We start from the raw sequence: 16,297 nt of genomic DNA on the forward strand, positions 1-16,297 counted from the left end.
GGATAATAGAGGGAGTTAAGGGCTTTCAGTATTGTAAATATTACATATCACCATATGTTAGGGAGAATTCTCATTCAATGTCTAATTTCTCTTACCTAGTGAGTCCCTCAGTAGCTTTGCTGGATGTCTGGAGTTATTTTTTTCACTTGGTAAGCGTGTGAGCTTTTTCCCTCACTCTTACCCATGTTTTGCCATGTGTATTCCATCTGTTTTTGTGATTGTGGACCCTGGAGTGCACCACTTCAGTAGCCCCCTTCTTTTGTGTGTTACACAGCACCTTCAGTGCCGTGACACAGGGTTGTCTTTTAGACTTCCCACCGACTCCATTTCTGGGGCTGACTACTGTCCCCCAGAAAAGGGTAAAGTTGCCATTTAGTCAATTAACCACAGATCCAGTACACCCCATCTTACATGGAGTACTGAAAAGGGTTAATCCTTAGCCCTTTTTATCTGTACCTCCTAGAGCATCGTTTCGTTCTTTTAACATTTAGACTTGGCTGGTGGCAGTGGTATCTACCCTAACTTTTCTACCGTGATTATTCTATATAAACGTGGTATTGTTTTAGGCTATTATATTAGCCTCGAACTTAAACCCGCTTGACCAAATACTTTTTCTTTTGGCTCCGGTCGGGTTTATTCACCATTTCTTTTTTTTAAACTCCTTCTTGTGTTTTGCTTTGCACGGCAAACCAGGTTTGCCTTCTTTGTTCGCTGTCTTTTGGCGGGCTTCTACCTAGAAGCCCTCCTCAAGGCGCCTGTGTGTCTAGGTTGGCCGTATGTGAGGGAGGGGTGTAGTCACCCCCTGCACAGGGTATCCTATGAAACCCAAGTCACACTTTGTCACGATTAGTCAAGGTGGTTGTCCGGGCTGGACAACCCCCCTGCTGAGTGATTGACAGCCAGGCTGTGTGAATGGGGGTTTTGCGCATAAAAGGCAGGTCTCTTGGGCTAGAAGTCAGAGAGTCGCCACTGAAACGACAAGGAACCTAAGCGAAGCGGAGAGAATGACGGCTGCTGCAACTACCCCGTCCCGGTGAAGCCCTGCTGCAGTCCTCAGCTATCTGCCCTTCAACGACTCAGAGAAGATCCAGTCCAGAGTCTTCTTCCCTTGAGCTTGGTGGGGATAACCAGTTCATCTTCCACAGCTAGAGGATCCTCTTCCTTGGTCGAAAATCGCTGCACACAGCTGTAGTGGTCCGGATAGCCACCTGAAGAGCCTCTCCTGTTTTTAAGGAGCGCACCTTTTTATACCTTGTCGCTGCTGCAGGCTTCATCCCTGTGTGGTGCAGACCCCCTTCAGACGTCCTCCTTCACAACGAAGCTCCAGGAATCATGGGTCTGCGGGAAACCACTAGGAACAACTGCCAGGGCACCAGCTGCACCGTTGGAACAAGGTACTGTGTTCTACTCGAGGAAACTGGGTGAATCCCTTTTCTTCATATCCAAGGCTTGCCCTTGTCTTCCCTTCCTTCTTATAACTCTTGCTTCTGAACATTGACAATATCGAAGTACTTTTGGCTACGTTGAATCTCAAACTATCTGACTGTGTGATCCTCGGCAACAGGCCCCAGTGTCTTTCGGCCCTGGCTCCGGCCCTTTGACTTTTGAACTCCTGTCTCTGAGTGTTTCTTGATTCTGCCTGCCTAACCAAAATATTGCCTGTGATTTTTGCCTCCAACTCAATCTCAGGTGCTAAGTGTGTTTTTATGTCAGGGATACGCGTTTAGTTAGTAGACCGAACTGTCAAAAAGTGATCGCAATCGATTCGCGGTAACGTGTTTTGTTCATAACACTGGTGCATTCAACACAGGGTACTTACATTGAGACTTACTGTACAAAGTGAATTAGTAAGTTGTAGTATATTTAACGTGTGGTTTTTAATTGAGTTTAATAGAAGTGTTGTGTGTGTTGTGTTTATAACGAATGGTTTAAAAATAAATGTACTTATATTTTTTACCTGAAACCTTGAGTCAGTGTTTGCTTGAGCTCCAGTAATTGTGGTCCCTTTGTGTAATCTCTGCTACTGCTCCTATACTCTTGAGATAAGCCTGGCTGCTCCGCTACTGCTACCACTATAACTTAGTAGTGCAGGCTTGTACCAAAGGTAAAACTTGTATTGCCACCTGTAGTCTTGTGTGTAGTGGTCCCTAAGGGCACTGCACAGGATTCTGCCTAACAGCTGTCTTGTACCGAGGCAGCGTGGAGTTCCGCAGCACTATGGATTCATGTGTTGTGCCAGAAAATCTTGCACAGCAATGAGTGATGACGTGGCGGACATCACACACCATCTGTATGTTCAGTGAATGGAAGCAACTGTGCCGGTGCTTCCGTGGTCCCCATTCCCATTGAGTCCTATGGGACTCAAATGGGAATGGGGATTAACAATGTTCCAGGAACACCAGGGCGGTAATCCCACAGTGTTTCTGGGCAAGTCAGGGGCCGGAACAATTCGCAAGTCCTGCGGCAACCTGCCAGTTTTACTGGCACGGTTACCACCAGACTTGTAATAAGGCCCACTACCTTCAGCAAGGGGGTTGGGGGTGGCTGTGCAGATATTAATGAGGCTCACCAGGCCATCAAGTATCAGGTCCACTATTTTGGTGATGGTGTCCCTGTCTAGCCGGTACAGGGTGTGGATTTGAGTGGGGGTGAGGTTGAATGGTGTGGCCCTTAAGCGAGGGATCGGTGTCTGCCAGAGGGCTGCAACCTGCAGGACATTGGGGATTTGCAGGGCCATGATGGCCCTCCTTCTCCTCAAGCGCCTCCACTGTATCCTCCGCCTGACTGCCTCTTCAAGTAATAGGCCTGCAGGCATGGCCTCCAGCTCCAATACTGCTACAGCTACTGCTAGCATTGTTATGTTGCAAGGGGTGTGGGGTGTGGGAGTGGTCCTTTTGTGCTGTGGCATAGCCCATTGGGTCCACCTGTGCTGATTGGCAGCACCTGTGGCATGTTTATACACACCAGAATCCACTTAACGCCTGGTCTGCAATGCCGGTGTTTCCAGCATCATTTTCACATTGTTACCGGCATGTACATGCCAGTGATTGCGTGTCTGTGCACCTCAGAATGTGCACTTACTAACGCCATTCCGGTATCTCAGGCACGGCTTCCGCATGTCTCCACAGATACCGGAAACAGTGTTGCTGGATGCGGTGGGTCACTTGCGATGCCGGTTTTACCGGCATCGCGACTCAGAGTACGCTTGTCTGAAAAAAGGTGCCGGTACGGATATACATTCCCTGCTATTTCAGGACCGGCATACTTGTAATGACGCCCATTGGGCCTCATTCTAAGTTGACCGGTCCGATAAAAAAGTTCTGGCATTGATGTATACCGGTACTTCACCGGACCAGCCAACTTCAGGTTTGCCGGTGGGGCACCTGAGTTACCTCCAAGGCAGGCGCCCTACCGGGAAAAACGCAGTCATTACCGGCACCGTTACTGCAGTGTTTTGTTGTGAATCAAGATGAATTGTGGACAAATGAAAGTGTTTGTTTTACAAGAAGAAGTGATATTGAGACATGTACTATCTGTTTAAAGATTGGCCCTCATTACAAGTTTGCCGGTAGCCATGCCGCAATTTGCTGGCTGCCGGCAAAACCGCATCCGTGTCCGTGTCCTCGGAATAAAAACTTACCGGACCATTCTGAGTTCGGATGGCCCAGTAATTCCTCACTCGAGGACACGGACACGGTTCATCCCCATTCCCATTTCAGCCCCCATAGGGCTGAATGGGAATGGGAGAGGGAATAAACAACGGGCCATTACGAGATGGCCCGTTGTTTGCTCCCTCTTCCCCTCGCGGGACCCGGTATGCACGCCTGGTTTTCCCAGTCGTGCTTAACGTGTCCCGCGAGGGGACCTCGTAATGTGGCGGAACGGGTTGATTGGCGCCGCAGCCTTTTACGGCGCCGTTTAACCCGTTCCGCCTGGGTCGTAATGAGGCCCAAAGACTTTTCTTGTCATTTTGTGGAAACTTTGTCAAGTGCCAAGTGAAAGACTTTTGGAGTGAGTAGAACTTGGCTATACAAAACAAGGCACTTTCTCATTTGGAACTTTGATTTAAAATCCTGCTTTGAACCTGGGGAATGGGATCCAACCCAGGATACAAGGATATGTTGTTATCAGGTTCATGGTAAATATAATTGTTGTTTCTGTTAAACTTGAATTGCCATATTCTACCTTTATGAGTTTCATGTATGTATAATAGTGAGAGACAGATTCCTTTTATTAGAGTGTTTTCCTTTAGTTTTATTTTGATAGGCAGGGAAATCCTTTTTAGGTTAGGGAAAGCGAGGCGTGTGTCACACCCTTTTAAGTTAATAAAATGACTACGTGTGCGAGATCACCAGGGGGTGCGGACGGAATTGACATCTAATCCACTGCCTCACTTGCCCGACAACAACCAACCAAAAACAAGCCATGAAGGACACAGTAACTTTAATATAAATCAGACAAGGGAAATTGGAAGGTGTGACGAGGCGGTACCCCGGGTCTGAGCAAGATTGTAGCAGGGAACCCGGAGAAAACATTGACAGAACTCTGTGGCCTGTAAAGACCCAGAGGCCCCGACAATGTAAGCGGAAGCCGAACGCGAGAGCCACAGAGCCGCAACATACCGCACCAGCAGCAGTGGTGCACCGCACAGCCAAGGGGGCTCAGGCCTAGACCGGCAGCCTCATGTAATGTGCCTGCGGGGGAGCTCCGGTGGCAATTGTGGGCTGCCAGACATCAGGCAAACCAGTAGCGGAGAAGAGCGCAGCCCGAAATTAGATGGCACAGGGGCAGCAGTGATTGCACAGTATTGCAGTTCCCAGCATCCTGGAGCAGCATCCACAACAAGGTTGGTAGCCCCCCCCCCATCCCCAGCACGCTGGCGTGCGAGCGGGGGCCAGCAAACCTGCGCGGCAAACAAGCAATTCCCTATTACATCACTGCACGGCCCAGGCTCAATGTTGTACTAGGGAGGATAGCTCAGCGGCAACGGGCTCACCTTGGAAGCAAGATGACACGGAGCAACACAGGTTCGATCCCCAGGTCCGCGCTTAGAAACCTCTGAGTATTAAACGTGTTATAAATAACCTATCATATCTTATTGTGCTGGCAGGGGCCTGACGCTCTCTGCTCCATAGGCAGAGAGATCCCTAGGTAAGGCTCGCCCCCCCCTCCCACATGGACTGGAGCGCACTTGAGTCACCCAGAGGTCAGCAGTACTTAGTGAAGACAACCTACGGACTATAGCTGCTAGTAGCAGACAATTTAGGCGGCCCAGGGGACCACATTTAACAGGCAGCAGCACACCTGGCTGGTTCAATCCGGTCAGAACACTGGGTGGTGCAGGGGCTGGCAGAGGCGGGTTCTCCATCGGTCCTGGCAATACCCGGACATAGCGACACTTAACTACACCACCGGGCAGGGAGCTTAAGGCACCAAGTCAAAACCACCATGGGACACCTGATCCCCCTGAAAACCTGCTTCGAGCCAAACCCAGCACCTGCTGGGGACTAGCTGCACAGATAAACGGTCCAGCGAGCCCAGACACCAGCACAAAGACCCATGGCACACGGGGACCCACCACGTTGACCCTGCGGAGACCAAAGATAGACACACCTTGACACACTGCACGCTATACTCCGGCATGGCCACATGCCTGAACAACTGAGAGCCGCAGCAGAGGCCACAATGGCTCAAATACCAGAGACCCAACCAGTGACTGGGGGTGACAAAGAGGGTTCCATGAAGGCAGACATACGAATGCTGCTGGAGGAAATACGAATGATAAGACAGGCCTAACAGGGGTGATATCAGACCTGAGGGTGAACTGACAAGGTCGAAGAGAAGCTCATAAGGATCGAGAACTTCCAGCAATCGGTGGACCTGACTAAAATTAGAACAGAAGCCTGCTTACAGGAACTAGAACAGAAGAAGCGGGACCTGGCTTCGAAGATCGATTACCTCAATACCAGGAACGAAGATCTAACATCAGAATCATGGGCTTGAAAGGACCGCCAGCTGAATCCGTCGCGCCCTTGAACATCATGTAAAGTCTCTCGTAAATGGACTCTCGTGCGATAGATGGAGGAGGCCTGGCCCCAACAGCACCAAATCAGTCCTAGTAAAATACCACTATTTTAAACAGAAGATGACATACTTCAAAGAGCTAGAGTCAAAGTGGACATCACCTTTGGGGGGTCATAAATCCAAATGTGCCAGGACTTTTCCCCATTGACCTGACCCACGGGCTACAAGAAAAAAGCACACGCTATCGCTGGGAGTTCCTGTTTGCTCTGAAATTCGAATGCCAAGGAGAAGAATACAGGATCGCCACTAAATAAGGAGAGGAGGGGGTCCTGAAATGATTAAGGATGGAGTGCAGTGCCTTAGATACAAATGATGTACCTAAAGGCACTGGGGCCGAAACACGGGGCACGGGACAGCCACCCTAAAAGAAGTCGGTCAGCGGGCTCGAGGAAATACCAAAGGTTTAATACTCCATGACTGCACACTTTTTTTCTACTAGCAATCTTGGGACGCCGTCAAACAATGGCCGGGCCGGACCCGGGGTCTTGCTCCTGGCTGACCATTGATGGCAGGCGCCCCTGTTTGGACATGCTCAGGTGAATGTTCTTGTAATTTATTTGATATTCACATAGATAAGCTTGTTTGTTGTGGTGCGAGGGGCCCTTTTTTGGCTGACCCTCATATATCTGGGCATCTCCATCATGGGGGAGTCACGCCACTTCGCGTCAATTTTACGGGACATTCTGGGGTAAGCTGTAAGTTGGGAGTTGACTGGAAGCACAAGATGGTGTGATGTGGATATGCATAGGGGACCGGGGTGGAGGTGCTGTTGCATCTCAGTGGTCGGGGTCTGGATTGAGGGTCTTGTTATGGTAGGCTGGCTTGTTGAAATCTTGGAGAAAGGAGACGCACTCGAACATGTATAATGTTAGTATAAGGGTTGGGTCCCTAAACGTTAAAAGGGTTAAACTCGCCACCGAAACGCTCCATTGTGATGCAGGAATTTAAAACCTCAGGCCAGGATAGGTGCTGTGGGCTTCAGGCCCATCAAAAAGAGGCAGGGGTGAGTATTGTGAGAAACCAGAAGGTGTCTCACCCACTAGTCCCCAGAGGTCTGTCATCCAAGTTGTCATCCAGGTGGCCAGGACATGGCCATGGCTTTTGGATCCAGTACCTGGAGGTGGACCAGTGCGGGAGGCTCACCTGAGTGAGGGGTCTTAGGGGAGTGGGAGTGGGACACTGGTTGGTGAGACTCGGTATTCCCTTCCTTGTTACGCCTTTACCCCATCCTAACAGGTCGGATATTTAGAAACTCAAACCCCCTCAGCCCCCTTTTACAACATGAGCACTTTCTTACGGACAGCCCTCTATGAGAAAACAGATTAACACACGAGCAGTATATCGGACGTGTCCCAATACAATGGTCAGGTGAGGTCAGGCAATTACCAGCCATCACACACACCTGACTTCCATTACACTTCCCCACACAGATAAAAGGTGGAGCACGAAAGCACACTCTGAGCGAGGCAAAGCGCATGAGGAAACAGCAGTTCCAAGATGGTAGTTTAACAAGAGAAGAAAGATGGCGAAATAGAAGGGGGTCGCAAGGAGGGAAGTTCCCTTGACGTTTTTCAACAAGGAAATGTTACTTTCACGAAACCTCGAAAATAGAAAGTGTAAGACTAGGAAACCAGGCTGAAGAATCCTGCATTGTGTGTCAGAGGTACCCAGGGCCTCTCCGTGCCAATAATTATATTTTGTATTTAGAATTAAGGATTGGCAATAGGTTTATTAGTGTAGGCCCTTTTATTTTGACAGACTGAACTAGGACTGCGGTATTTTTACGTTGATGGTCATAGCTTGCTCCCATCTTTAGACTTAGGTTTAGATAGGCGTTTTTCAATCCAAATTGAAGTTCAATAAACACCCTTGAACTGTGATTACTTGTGTCTGTATTACTCTTTGATACAATGTGTTCCTTACAGAATGCTGATAAAAATGTCAGATGAATGGAGGGGAGGTTGTTGGGAGTAAACGGGAATATAGGCCACATGGAAGTCACTCTCTGCTCACTGTACACCCGCAGCCAATGACGTGTAGAGGTGGAGCTAAGTACCCTCACCCAAAGCTCCTCCCCCATGTTGCCTAAATGTTGGGAGCCAGAGTGTGAGACACGTGTAGTACAAGTGAGAATACCTATACCAAAAAGAATATTTGAGACAAGGTTCCCATTGAGGAAGCCATACATGCACTCATGAAAATATGATGGCCATTTGAATGAAATTCCGGAGGGAGTGTGAAAACTGAGCAAAAGAGAAGATTGGTGACGTCATGAAGAAGCAGAACTAACGCACCCAGAGGAGATGAAGAGGCAAAAAAACCTAGATATTCTATAGGCACTAAAGAAGAGGTGTCAAAGATGGGAAACATTTCAAGTTGGAAACAAATGAAGAAAACGTCAAGTCATTTTACAATTGTACAGATGCAGTAACGCAAGTAGGGAAACGCAATCATAAAGGCTGGCTATGTAGAAATGTAGATGCGGCAATGCGCCAACGTATATACATAGGAAATGTAAGGACTATGGATGATTCCACAACGTACTTTAGCAGAGCTGGTTACTGCAAGCAGAAAGGATTTCTTAATGTGTTGCAGTTAGAAATTGGAAGCTCACCCATGGAGGTGAATCAAGGAAAGGCTTGGTTGGCCCAACACCAGGATGTCAAACCACTCTGGGTCTGAATGTTCAAGCAATGGTTACAGAACGTGTGAAAAGAACAAATCTCCTGTCTGAGGTGAGGAGTGAGAACATTGAAGACGTCAGAGGTTCATCATTTAATAGTATTTTAAATACAGAAATGCTCTGAAACATGGTCTGCAGTCACATGGTTGGATGAAAATAGACACTGAAATGAGCTGTATCGAAACCAAGAAAACAGAGTATGCCTATACTCCCTCTTATTCTCAAGCACAGAGAACATTTCCAAGGCCATGTTCAAAGCCTTAATTGACTAGCAGACTACAAAGGTGATGATGGATGATAAGCTCATTGGTGGGAACCTATGGTTATGACCAGCCCACCAGCACCTGGATGCCAGCCTGCGTGCTGCTTGCGTGTATGGAATATTACAGAGGGGTACAAGGGTGCCAACCAATTATAGAGGGACACATAATTAAGAGCCCTATAGTTCGGATAACCAATGGGATGTTGTGTATTTGATGGCGTTCATAGTGACTTGCACTAAAGGAGGGCTTAGGTGCCCCACCTGATGTTGGAAACTCAATCACTTCCATGACAAGTATGGAACGTATACCTAGATGTTCCCTGCAATCCTATCATGTCCCAGAGTAGGTTTTTGAAGTTTGCCACGTAGATTGACGTCAATAGTGATGAATTTTGATTATAAAAGCTGTATTTTTTCTAAAGTTTGTTGAGATCGTGCTTTGCGACGTCGAATGATGTCTGCTGCAACTCCCTGTTTTAGATAACTGATCTTAAAACAGATGTACTTTGCCAACTTCCTGAGTCAGTTTTATTATTGATGTTTGAGTATATTCTGCATCCCCATCCATCTCTTTAAGTACTGCTATCTCGCCTTAAAGGGCTGGGTCATTCACCCCAGTTCAGACCAATCCAGTTTTGCTCGACCGTGCTGGAGACCCTGGAGCCATGGAAGATGGGCCACCTCATCTGTGGAGGGGACTTGAACCGGATCCTTTTTTTAATCGTTGGTTTATTGGCATTTTCAAATATAAACAGCAAGGAACAAGTTACTTACCTGTAACTGTTGTTCTCCAGCATGGGTCTGGCATGGATTCACATGCACATGAATATTCCCCGTCGTCAGGCTGGGAATCCTCGGTAAAGAAAAAATCAGTATCAGTTTCGTTTCTGATCTGTCTTTCTTAGTAGTAACCAATCACTGATCTCTGGGTCATACTGCCCCCAACCAATGACTGCCCTCTCCCTAAGCCCCGCCTCTGGCAGCCATCCTCAGATTTGGTAGCACGCCAAGTGGCAGTATGACCAAGTGAAGAGCCGCAGAGGGGTAGGTGGGAGGGTTCGCATGTGAATCCATGCCAGACCCATGCTGGAGAACAACAGTTACAGGTAAGTAACTTGTTCCTTCTCCAGCATGGGGTCTGGCATGGATTCACATGCTCATGAATAAAAGAATACATAACAGTAAACACATGCACAACCACGGGAGGTGGCAACAGGCTCAACATTAAGCAATACAACAACTCAACATTAAGCATCTCTTACCTCCTCACCAGGCTCACCTTAAGCAAACAGGTTGCGCAGCACCGCTTGGCTGACCGTGGACTCCTCCCTGGAGTCCCGATCGACGCAGTAGAATCTTGTGAAGGTGTGCGTCGACCTCCACGTAGCAGCCCTACAGATGTCAGCAGGGGCACACCAGACAGGAACGCTGTGGTAGCAGCGATCGCTCTGGTCGAATGGGCTCTCGGACGGCCGGGCAGCGGTCGGTTTGCCAACCTGTGACAATGCATGATGCAGCCGGAGAGCCATCTGGAAATGGAAGTCTTCGAGAGAGCCTTCCCTTGATTCACAGACCCAAAGTTCACAAACAGTTGTGATGTTTTCCAAAAACTCTTTGTGCGGTCCACGTAGAACTTCAGCGCTCTAGCTACATCCAGCAAGTGCAAAGTGCTCTCGGCCGGCGTCGAAGGCGACGGAAACAAAACTGGTAACACCAAGGGCTCGTTGAGGTGGAAGTGCGACGGCACCTTGGGCATGAAGGAGGGGTGCGTCCTCAGCACTACCCTTGTGTCATGAAAAGTCAAGTATGGAGGCTTGCAAGATAGGGCCTGAATCTCTCCCACTCGTCGTGCAGAGGTGATGGCCACGAGGAACGCTGTCTTCCATGACAGCATACATGCCAACAGTCTGACGTGCCTGGGAGGGAGATTTCTACAGAGAAATCGGGAGACAACAATTCCCCATAGGAATGCACTGGGGAAATAATTCTTTTCGGCGGGAGAACGTGAAAAATAGAAGTATTTTTCACAAAAAAATCGGGAGTCTCCCGCCTAAATCGGGAGGGTTGGCATGTATGTGACAGGAACTTCAAAGGCGCCGAATGCATAGGCTCGAATGGGGCTCCCATGAGCCTGGTCAGCACCACATTAAGCTCCCACGCCGGGCAGGGGCCTTCACCGGCGGAAATGATCGGGATAGTCCCTTCATGAATTCCTTTACCAGGCGATGAGACCACAAGGACGCCTGTCCCGTAGTCCTGGTGTATCGGGAGATGGCAGTCAGATGTATTTTTATGGAGGCGTGAGCCAGTCCAGCTTTGGCCAGCGACAGTAGGTACGGCAGCACTTGAGGGGCTGTAATCCACAGAGGGTTAATCTTCTGTGCACGGCACCAGACAGAGAACCTCTTCCACTTATGACCGTAACACTTGAGAGTCGAGGATGCCCTGGCCTTTCCAAGAACCTCTCTGCAATCAGCCGGGATATCGTACCCTCCAAACTCTAGTGCTGCAGGAGCAAGGCCTGCAAGTTCAGCGACTGTGGGTCGTGATGGAGAATGGCGCCTCCTTCTCTGGAGAGAAGATCCACGTCCGCCAGCAGCTTGACTGGTGGGGATGTTGACAAGTCCAGAAGGTCCGGGAACCAGATCTGCCTCGGCCACGCCGGTGCGACGAGGCTCATCCTGTACCTGGACTTCTTGATCTGGTTGATGAGGCGGAGCAGCAACAGAGGGAACGCGTATAGAAACAGGCCGTCCCAAGGGAACAAGAAAGCATCGCCCATGCTCCTCGGCTGTGGGAACCTGCTGGCGAACCTCTGGCACTTGGAGTTCATCGCCATCGTGAACGGATCGATCTGGGGTTTGCCCCATCGTTGGAAGAGTCGATCCACTTGGTCCTGGCGCAGTTCCCACTTGTGGCACGAGCGCAGCTCCCTGCTGAGTGAGTCAGCAACAATGTTTTTTATTCCTGCCAGGTGGAAGGGAACCAGAAACATCCCTTGGGTGACGGCCCAATGCCACAGATCATGGGCCCCCTTGGATAGGGCTGGGGATCTGGTGCCTCCTTGCTTCCGTATACAGAACATGGTGGTGGTGTTGTCGGTGAAGATCCTCACCACTTTGCCCTTGAGGGACGGAAGGAACGACTTGAAAGCCCAGAACACTGCTCAGAGCTCCAGAATGTTGATGTGGAGAGACCTCTCCTCCGGGAGCCAAAGGCCTCTTGCATGGAGGTCTCCGATGTGGGCCCCCCAACCCTCCAGAGAGGCGTCCGTTGTCACCGTCTCCTGAAACACCGGGATTTGAAATTCCGTGCCTGTCGTGAGGTGAGCACGGATGCCCCACCAAAAGATCACCTGACGGAACTCCTTGTCGAGAGGGATCCTGTCCTCGAAACAACCCCTCGCTTGGAGCCAGCGGGCGTAGAGAAACTCCTGTAGCGGACGCATCCGAAGTCTGCAAAGGTGTACAAGGTAGATGCATGAGGACATCATCTCCGAGGAGGGACTTGATGGACCTCACCCTGGCCACGTCCGTGGCTAGTAGGTGCCGCACCTTGCCCAGGATGGTCTTGGTCCTCTCCTCTGAAGGGGAGGCCAATTGCCCCACTGTATCGAGCTTCGCTCCCAGAAACAGTGCTATCTGCGATGGAATCAGGTGGGATTTGGGGTAGTTGATGGCGAACCCCAGCTCTGTGAGCAACCAGACGGTCCTCGCCGTGTGTTCTGCAGACGCAGTCGCGCCGCCACTGGTGCCAGGCACTTGATGAAAACCCTGGGTGCCAACTTTAATCCGAACGGTAGGGCCCTGAATTGGTAGTGGCATCCCTGAACCACGAACCTGAGGAACTTCCTGTGCCTTTTTAGGATGTACTTGTTTAAGCAACGCAGGTCCAGGATGGGGCGCCAACCGCCTGTCCTCTTCTTGGCGAGGAAGTACCTTGAGTACACTCCGGAGCCCCAGAGCCCTCTGGGGACAAGCTCGATGGCACCCTTCTTGAGCATCGCCTTTACCTCCGACAGTAGTTGAGGGACGTGATTCTCCTTCCTGGCCACGGGAGGAATGCGAGGGCACTTCTTTTGGAATTCCAGCGAGTGCCCGTTGGCCAGGGTGTCCAGCACCCAACGGTCGGTGGAGATGGACTCCCACACGCTGACGAACTTCGTCAGCCGGCCTCCCACCGGGGTGCTTTGGTGGGGGCCCGACAACCCAGACGGGTCAGTCTTGCTTGGAGGCGGCCTTGCCGCGTTGGCCTCCTTGGCGACGGCGGCGGGAACCCCCTTGCTTGCGCGACCTCTGTAGGCCTCCTGAGAAGAGGAGCGGGCTGCCTGGCGGTAAGTGGAGGAGCCACCGCTGGATCCTTTGGAGGCACCCTGTCTGCCTCCGGAGCTCCGAAAGGGCCGCCGCTGCTGAAGTACCCCCAGGGCCGGGCCGTCTCCGAGTCAGTCTTGATGGCCTGTAGGGACTCATCCACCGCCTTACCAAAAAGGTTGTTGCCGTCGAACGGCATGTCCAACACCCGGGTCTGGACGTCCTGGCGAAAGCCTGTCGCCTTGAGCCATCCTTGTCGTCGGAGGCAAACTCTGTTGCCCAGTTGGCGAAATCCGGTATCGGCAATGTCCGTTGCCACCGTTATGGCGTGATACGACGCCACCTCACCTTCCTGCAGAATTTCTAGGGCCTCTGCCCTTTTGTCATCAGGCAGGAAATCTAGCAGGGGAGCTATCTTGAACCAGAGCTCCCTGTCGTAGCGGGCCACGATCGCTATGGAATTGGCCGCCTTAATCGTCGTCGCCGGCGACGAGATGACTCGTTGTCCCATAGAGTCCAACTTCTTGCCCTCGCTGTCCGGCGGGGAAGTGGAAGTTGAAGCCGCCGCACCCGCTGCCTTCTTCTTAGCCGCGGCCGAGACGACCGAGTCCGGCGTGGGCTGGGCCCTGAGGCACAAGGGGGCGGCATCGGGGACTCGGTACTTCTTCTCATACCGGTCCCTCTTGGCTGGTGTGGTGGAAGGGTTCTTGAGGACAGCAAGCCCCTCCTCCCAGATGTCATCGAGTAAAGGCACCGCAAGGACTGCCTTCCTCTTGGCCTCTCGTCGTTGGTACAGAAACCCCTCCTTTTTCTGTTCTTCAAGGCAGAGATGGAAGAGCTCGGATGCCCTGGTTATCATGGCGTGGAAAGAGCCAATTTCGTTGGCTGGAGACGCCCGCGGGGGGCGTGACGACGGGATGTCTGCTGTCGAAGGGCGCAGCGGGGTGGACTATCCTCCACGGGCCTGGTTCTGGATCCTCCTTCGGGGTCCGTGGTAATCTCGTCTTTATCTCGGTGCATAAGGATTGGATTGCCAACAAAATGGCCGCCGAGCTATCTAGGGGCTCGGGCAATGGCTGCGACGGACGGGGTGGCCGTTCCACTGGGCCCTGTTCGTCGTCGTCATCGCTATCTTCGATCACGACATCAGGGACCGCCCCCTGGGATCGAATCTTCTCGAACCTCTTGTTGAGGCCTATGAACCTCTCGTTGAGGCCTAGGGACCTCTCGTTGAGGCCTATGGACCTTAAGTTGTGGCCCTTCTCACCAGTTCCTCCTCAGAGGCTGATTCCGAGTCTGTAATGTCCACCGCCCCCCCCTCTTTTTCTGCCGGGGGCTTCACGGGGGTCTTAGTGATGGGCTGGAAAGAGGAATCCCTCTGCGGTGGCAGCAATACTCTGGGCCCGGCGGGCGTTTCCACAGGCGTAGTCTCAGCCGGCTTCGCCAGGGTCGCAGCAACCACTTCGGTAGAGGCCTTTGCTGGGTGGATCAAGGTCCTCACCACCTTAGGTGCATCCTGGGCCTTTGCCTTGGGGGGAGGGTCAGCGCCTCGCTCCCCCTTCGAGATCGACCGGGTCCGCTCCAGCGGCCTACCCGGGTTCTCGGACTTCCTCTTCCCCGAACCAGAGCGCTGGCTCGTGGTCGAACGTGCCGGGGAAGTAGCGCCCTGCTTGGCAACCGAAGAGCCCAACCTGTTGGCGCTCCCGGTGCCTGCGGACTCGCGCTGCTTGGCCTTCTGTTGGGCCCCCGTCGCTGGGGCACCCTCACAGGACTTAGAAGCCCGCTCAGACTTCTTCTTCGCCTTCTCACCTGCTGTGCCCTTCTCCAGCCAGGCGGCAAGGCGGGAACGACGATCTTGTTTGGTCTGTTCCGAAAGGTTCTTGCAGAACGCACAGTCTTTCTCCACGTGCATCTTGTCCTCATGGAGGCAGTAGAGACATCGCGAATGCTCGTCCTCCTTGAAAACGTTCTGTAATCCGCATCCAGGGCAGCACCTGAACAGCTTGGATCTGGGCGTCGAGCTTCCCTTGTCCTGGGCCATGTCCGTTGAGGTAGGCCGCAGATCTTCCGGAATCCTCCAAGAAGTATAAACTCGACGAAAACTTCATCCTTGAGGGGCGTAGAGAATTCCGAAACGGGTCCCCGTTATCGGAAGTAGAAACGGGGGAGCTTGAGGCTCGATTAAACCGAAAAAAACGTGAAAACGCAGTAAAAAACTCGAGAGCTAAACACGATGACTCCCAACACTTGAGCGTGCGGTAAAAATCTGAGGATGGCTGCCAGAGGCGAGGCATAGGCAGAGGGCAGTCATTGGTTGGGGGCAGTATGACCCAGAGATCAGTGATTGGTTACTACTAAGAAAGACAGATCAGAAACGAAACTGATACTGATTTTTTCTTTACCGAGGATTCCCAGCCAGACGACGGGTAATATTCATGAGCATGTGAATCCATGCCAGACCCCATGCTGAAGAACATTAGAACCCCCCCAACTCCTCATTTCCCTCCCTAGCCAGGACCTCCCCGCGCCCCAGGGTCGGATGGGCTTCCTTGAGTACATAGTCGGCTATTTAGGGTGAGAATATCAGTTAAATCCCAGGATACGTAGCTTTTGTGGGCAATATGCCTTGCGGTATTCGTCTTGACCGGTCTCCATTCAGTTGAGAATTTGGCGCGAACAGGTCCACCATTCCACTGCCACAAAGTGCCCCACTTTGGCATACCAGTCTTGTTCTTGCTGAGGGACCTTCACCTTCCAATGTTGAGCTATTAACAGGCGTGCCACCAAAGTTACAATTGCATAGGCCGTTCTCAGGGACTTCGGCCAGTCTTTATTTGCAGAGACTCCCAGACCCAAAGTGCTTTCCCTCATGCCTCTCTTGATCAGATCACCAAATATTTTCTTCATATTGTCATTGATTGCTTTCTAGTATGCCACCAGTTTGGGGCAGCCCCACCA

The 16,297-nt window shown here is 51.4% G+C and overlaps 1 protein-coding gene across 1 annotated transcript in view; it reads left to right on the top strand.

Annotated features, from left to right (window-relative positions):
- LOC138452738 (vomeronasal type-2 receptor 26-like) overlaps positions 1-16,297 on the top strand; it is a 433,093-nt gene that overhangs the window by 87,011 nt on the left and 329,785 nt on the right. The window contains exon 4 of the mRNA XM_069605086.1: positions 6,441-6,458. Coding sequence (XP_069461187.1) covers positions 6,441-6,458 — 18 coding nt within the window. The remainder of the gene's footprint in view (positions 1-6,440; positions 6,459-16,297) is intronic.

This window comes from Ambystoma mexicanum, chromosome 4p (genome assembly GCF_040938575.1).
Source record: "Ambystoma mexicanum isolate Mex_15411 chromosome 4p, UKY_AmexF1_1, whole genome shotgun sequence".
NCBI classification, from domain to species: Eukaryota; Metazoa; Chordata; class Amphibia; order Caudata; family Ambystomatidae; genus Ambystoma; species Ambystoma mexicanum.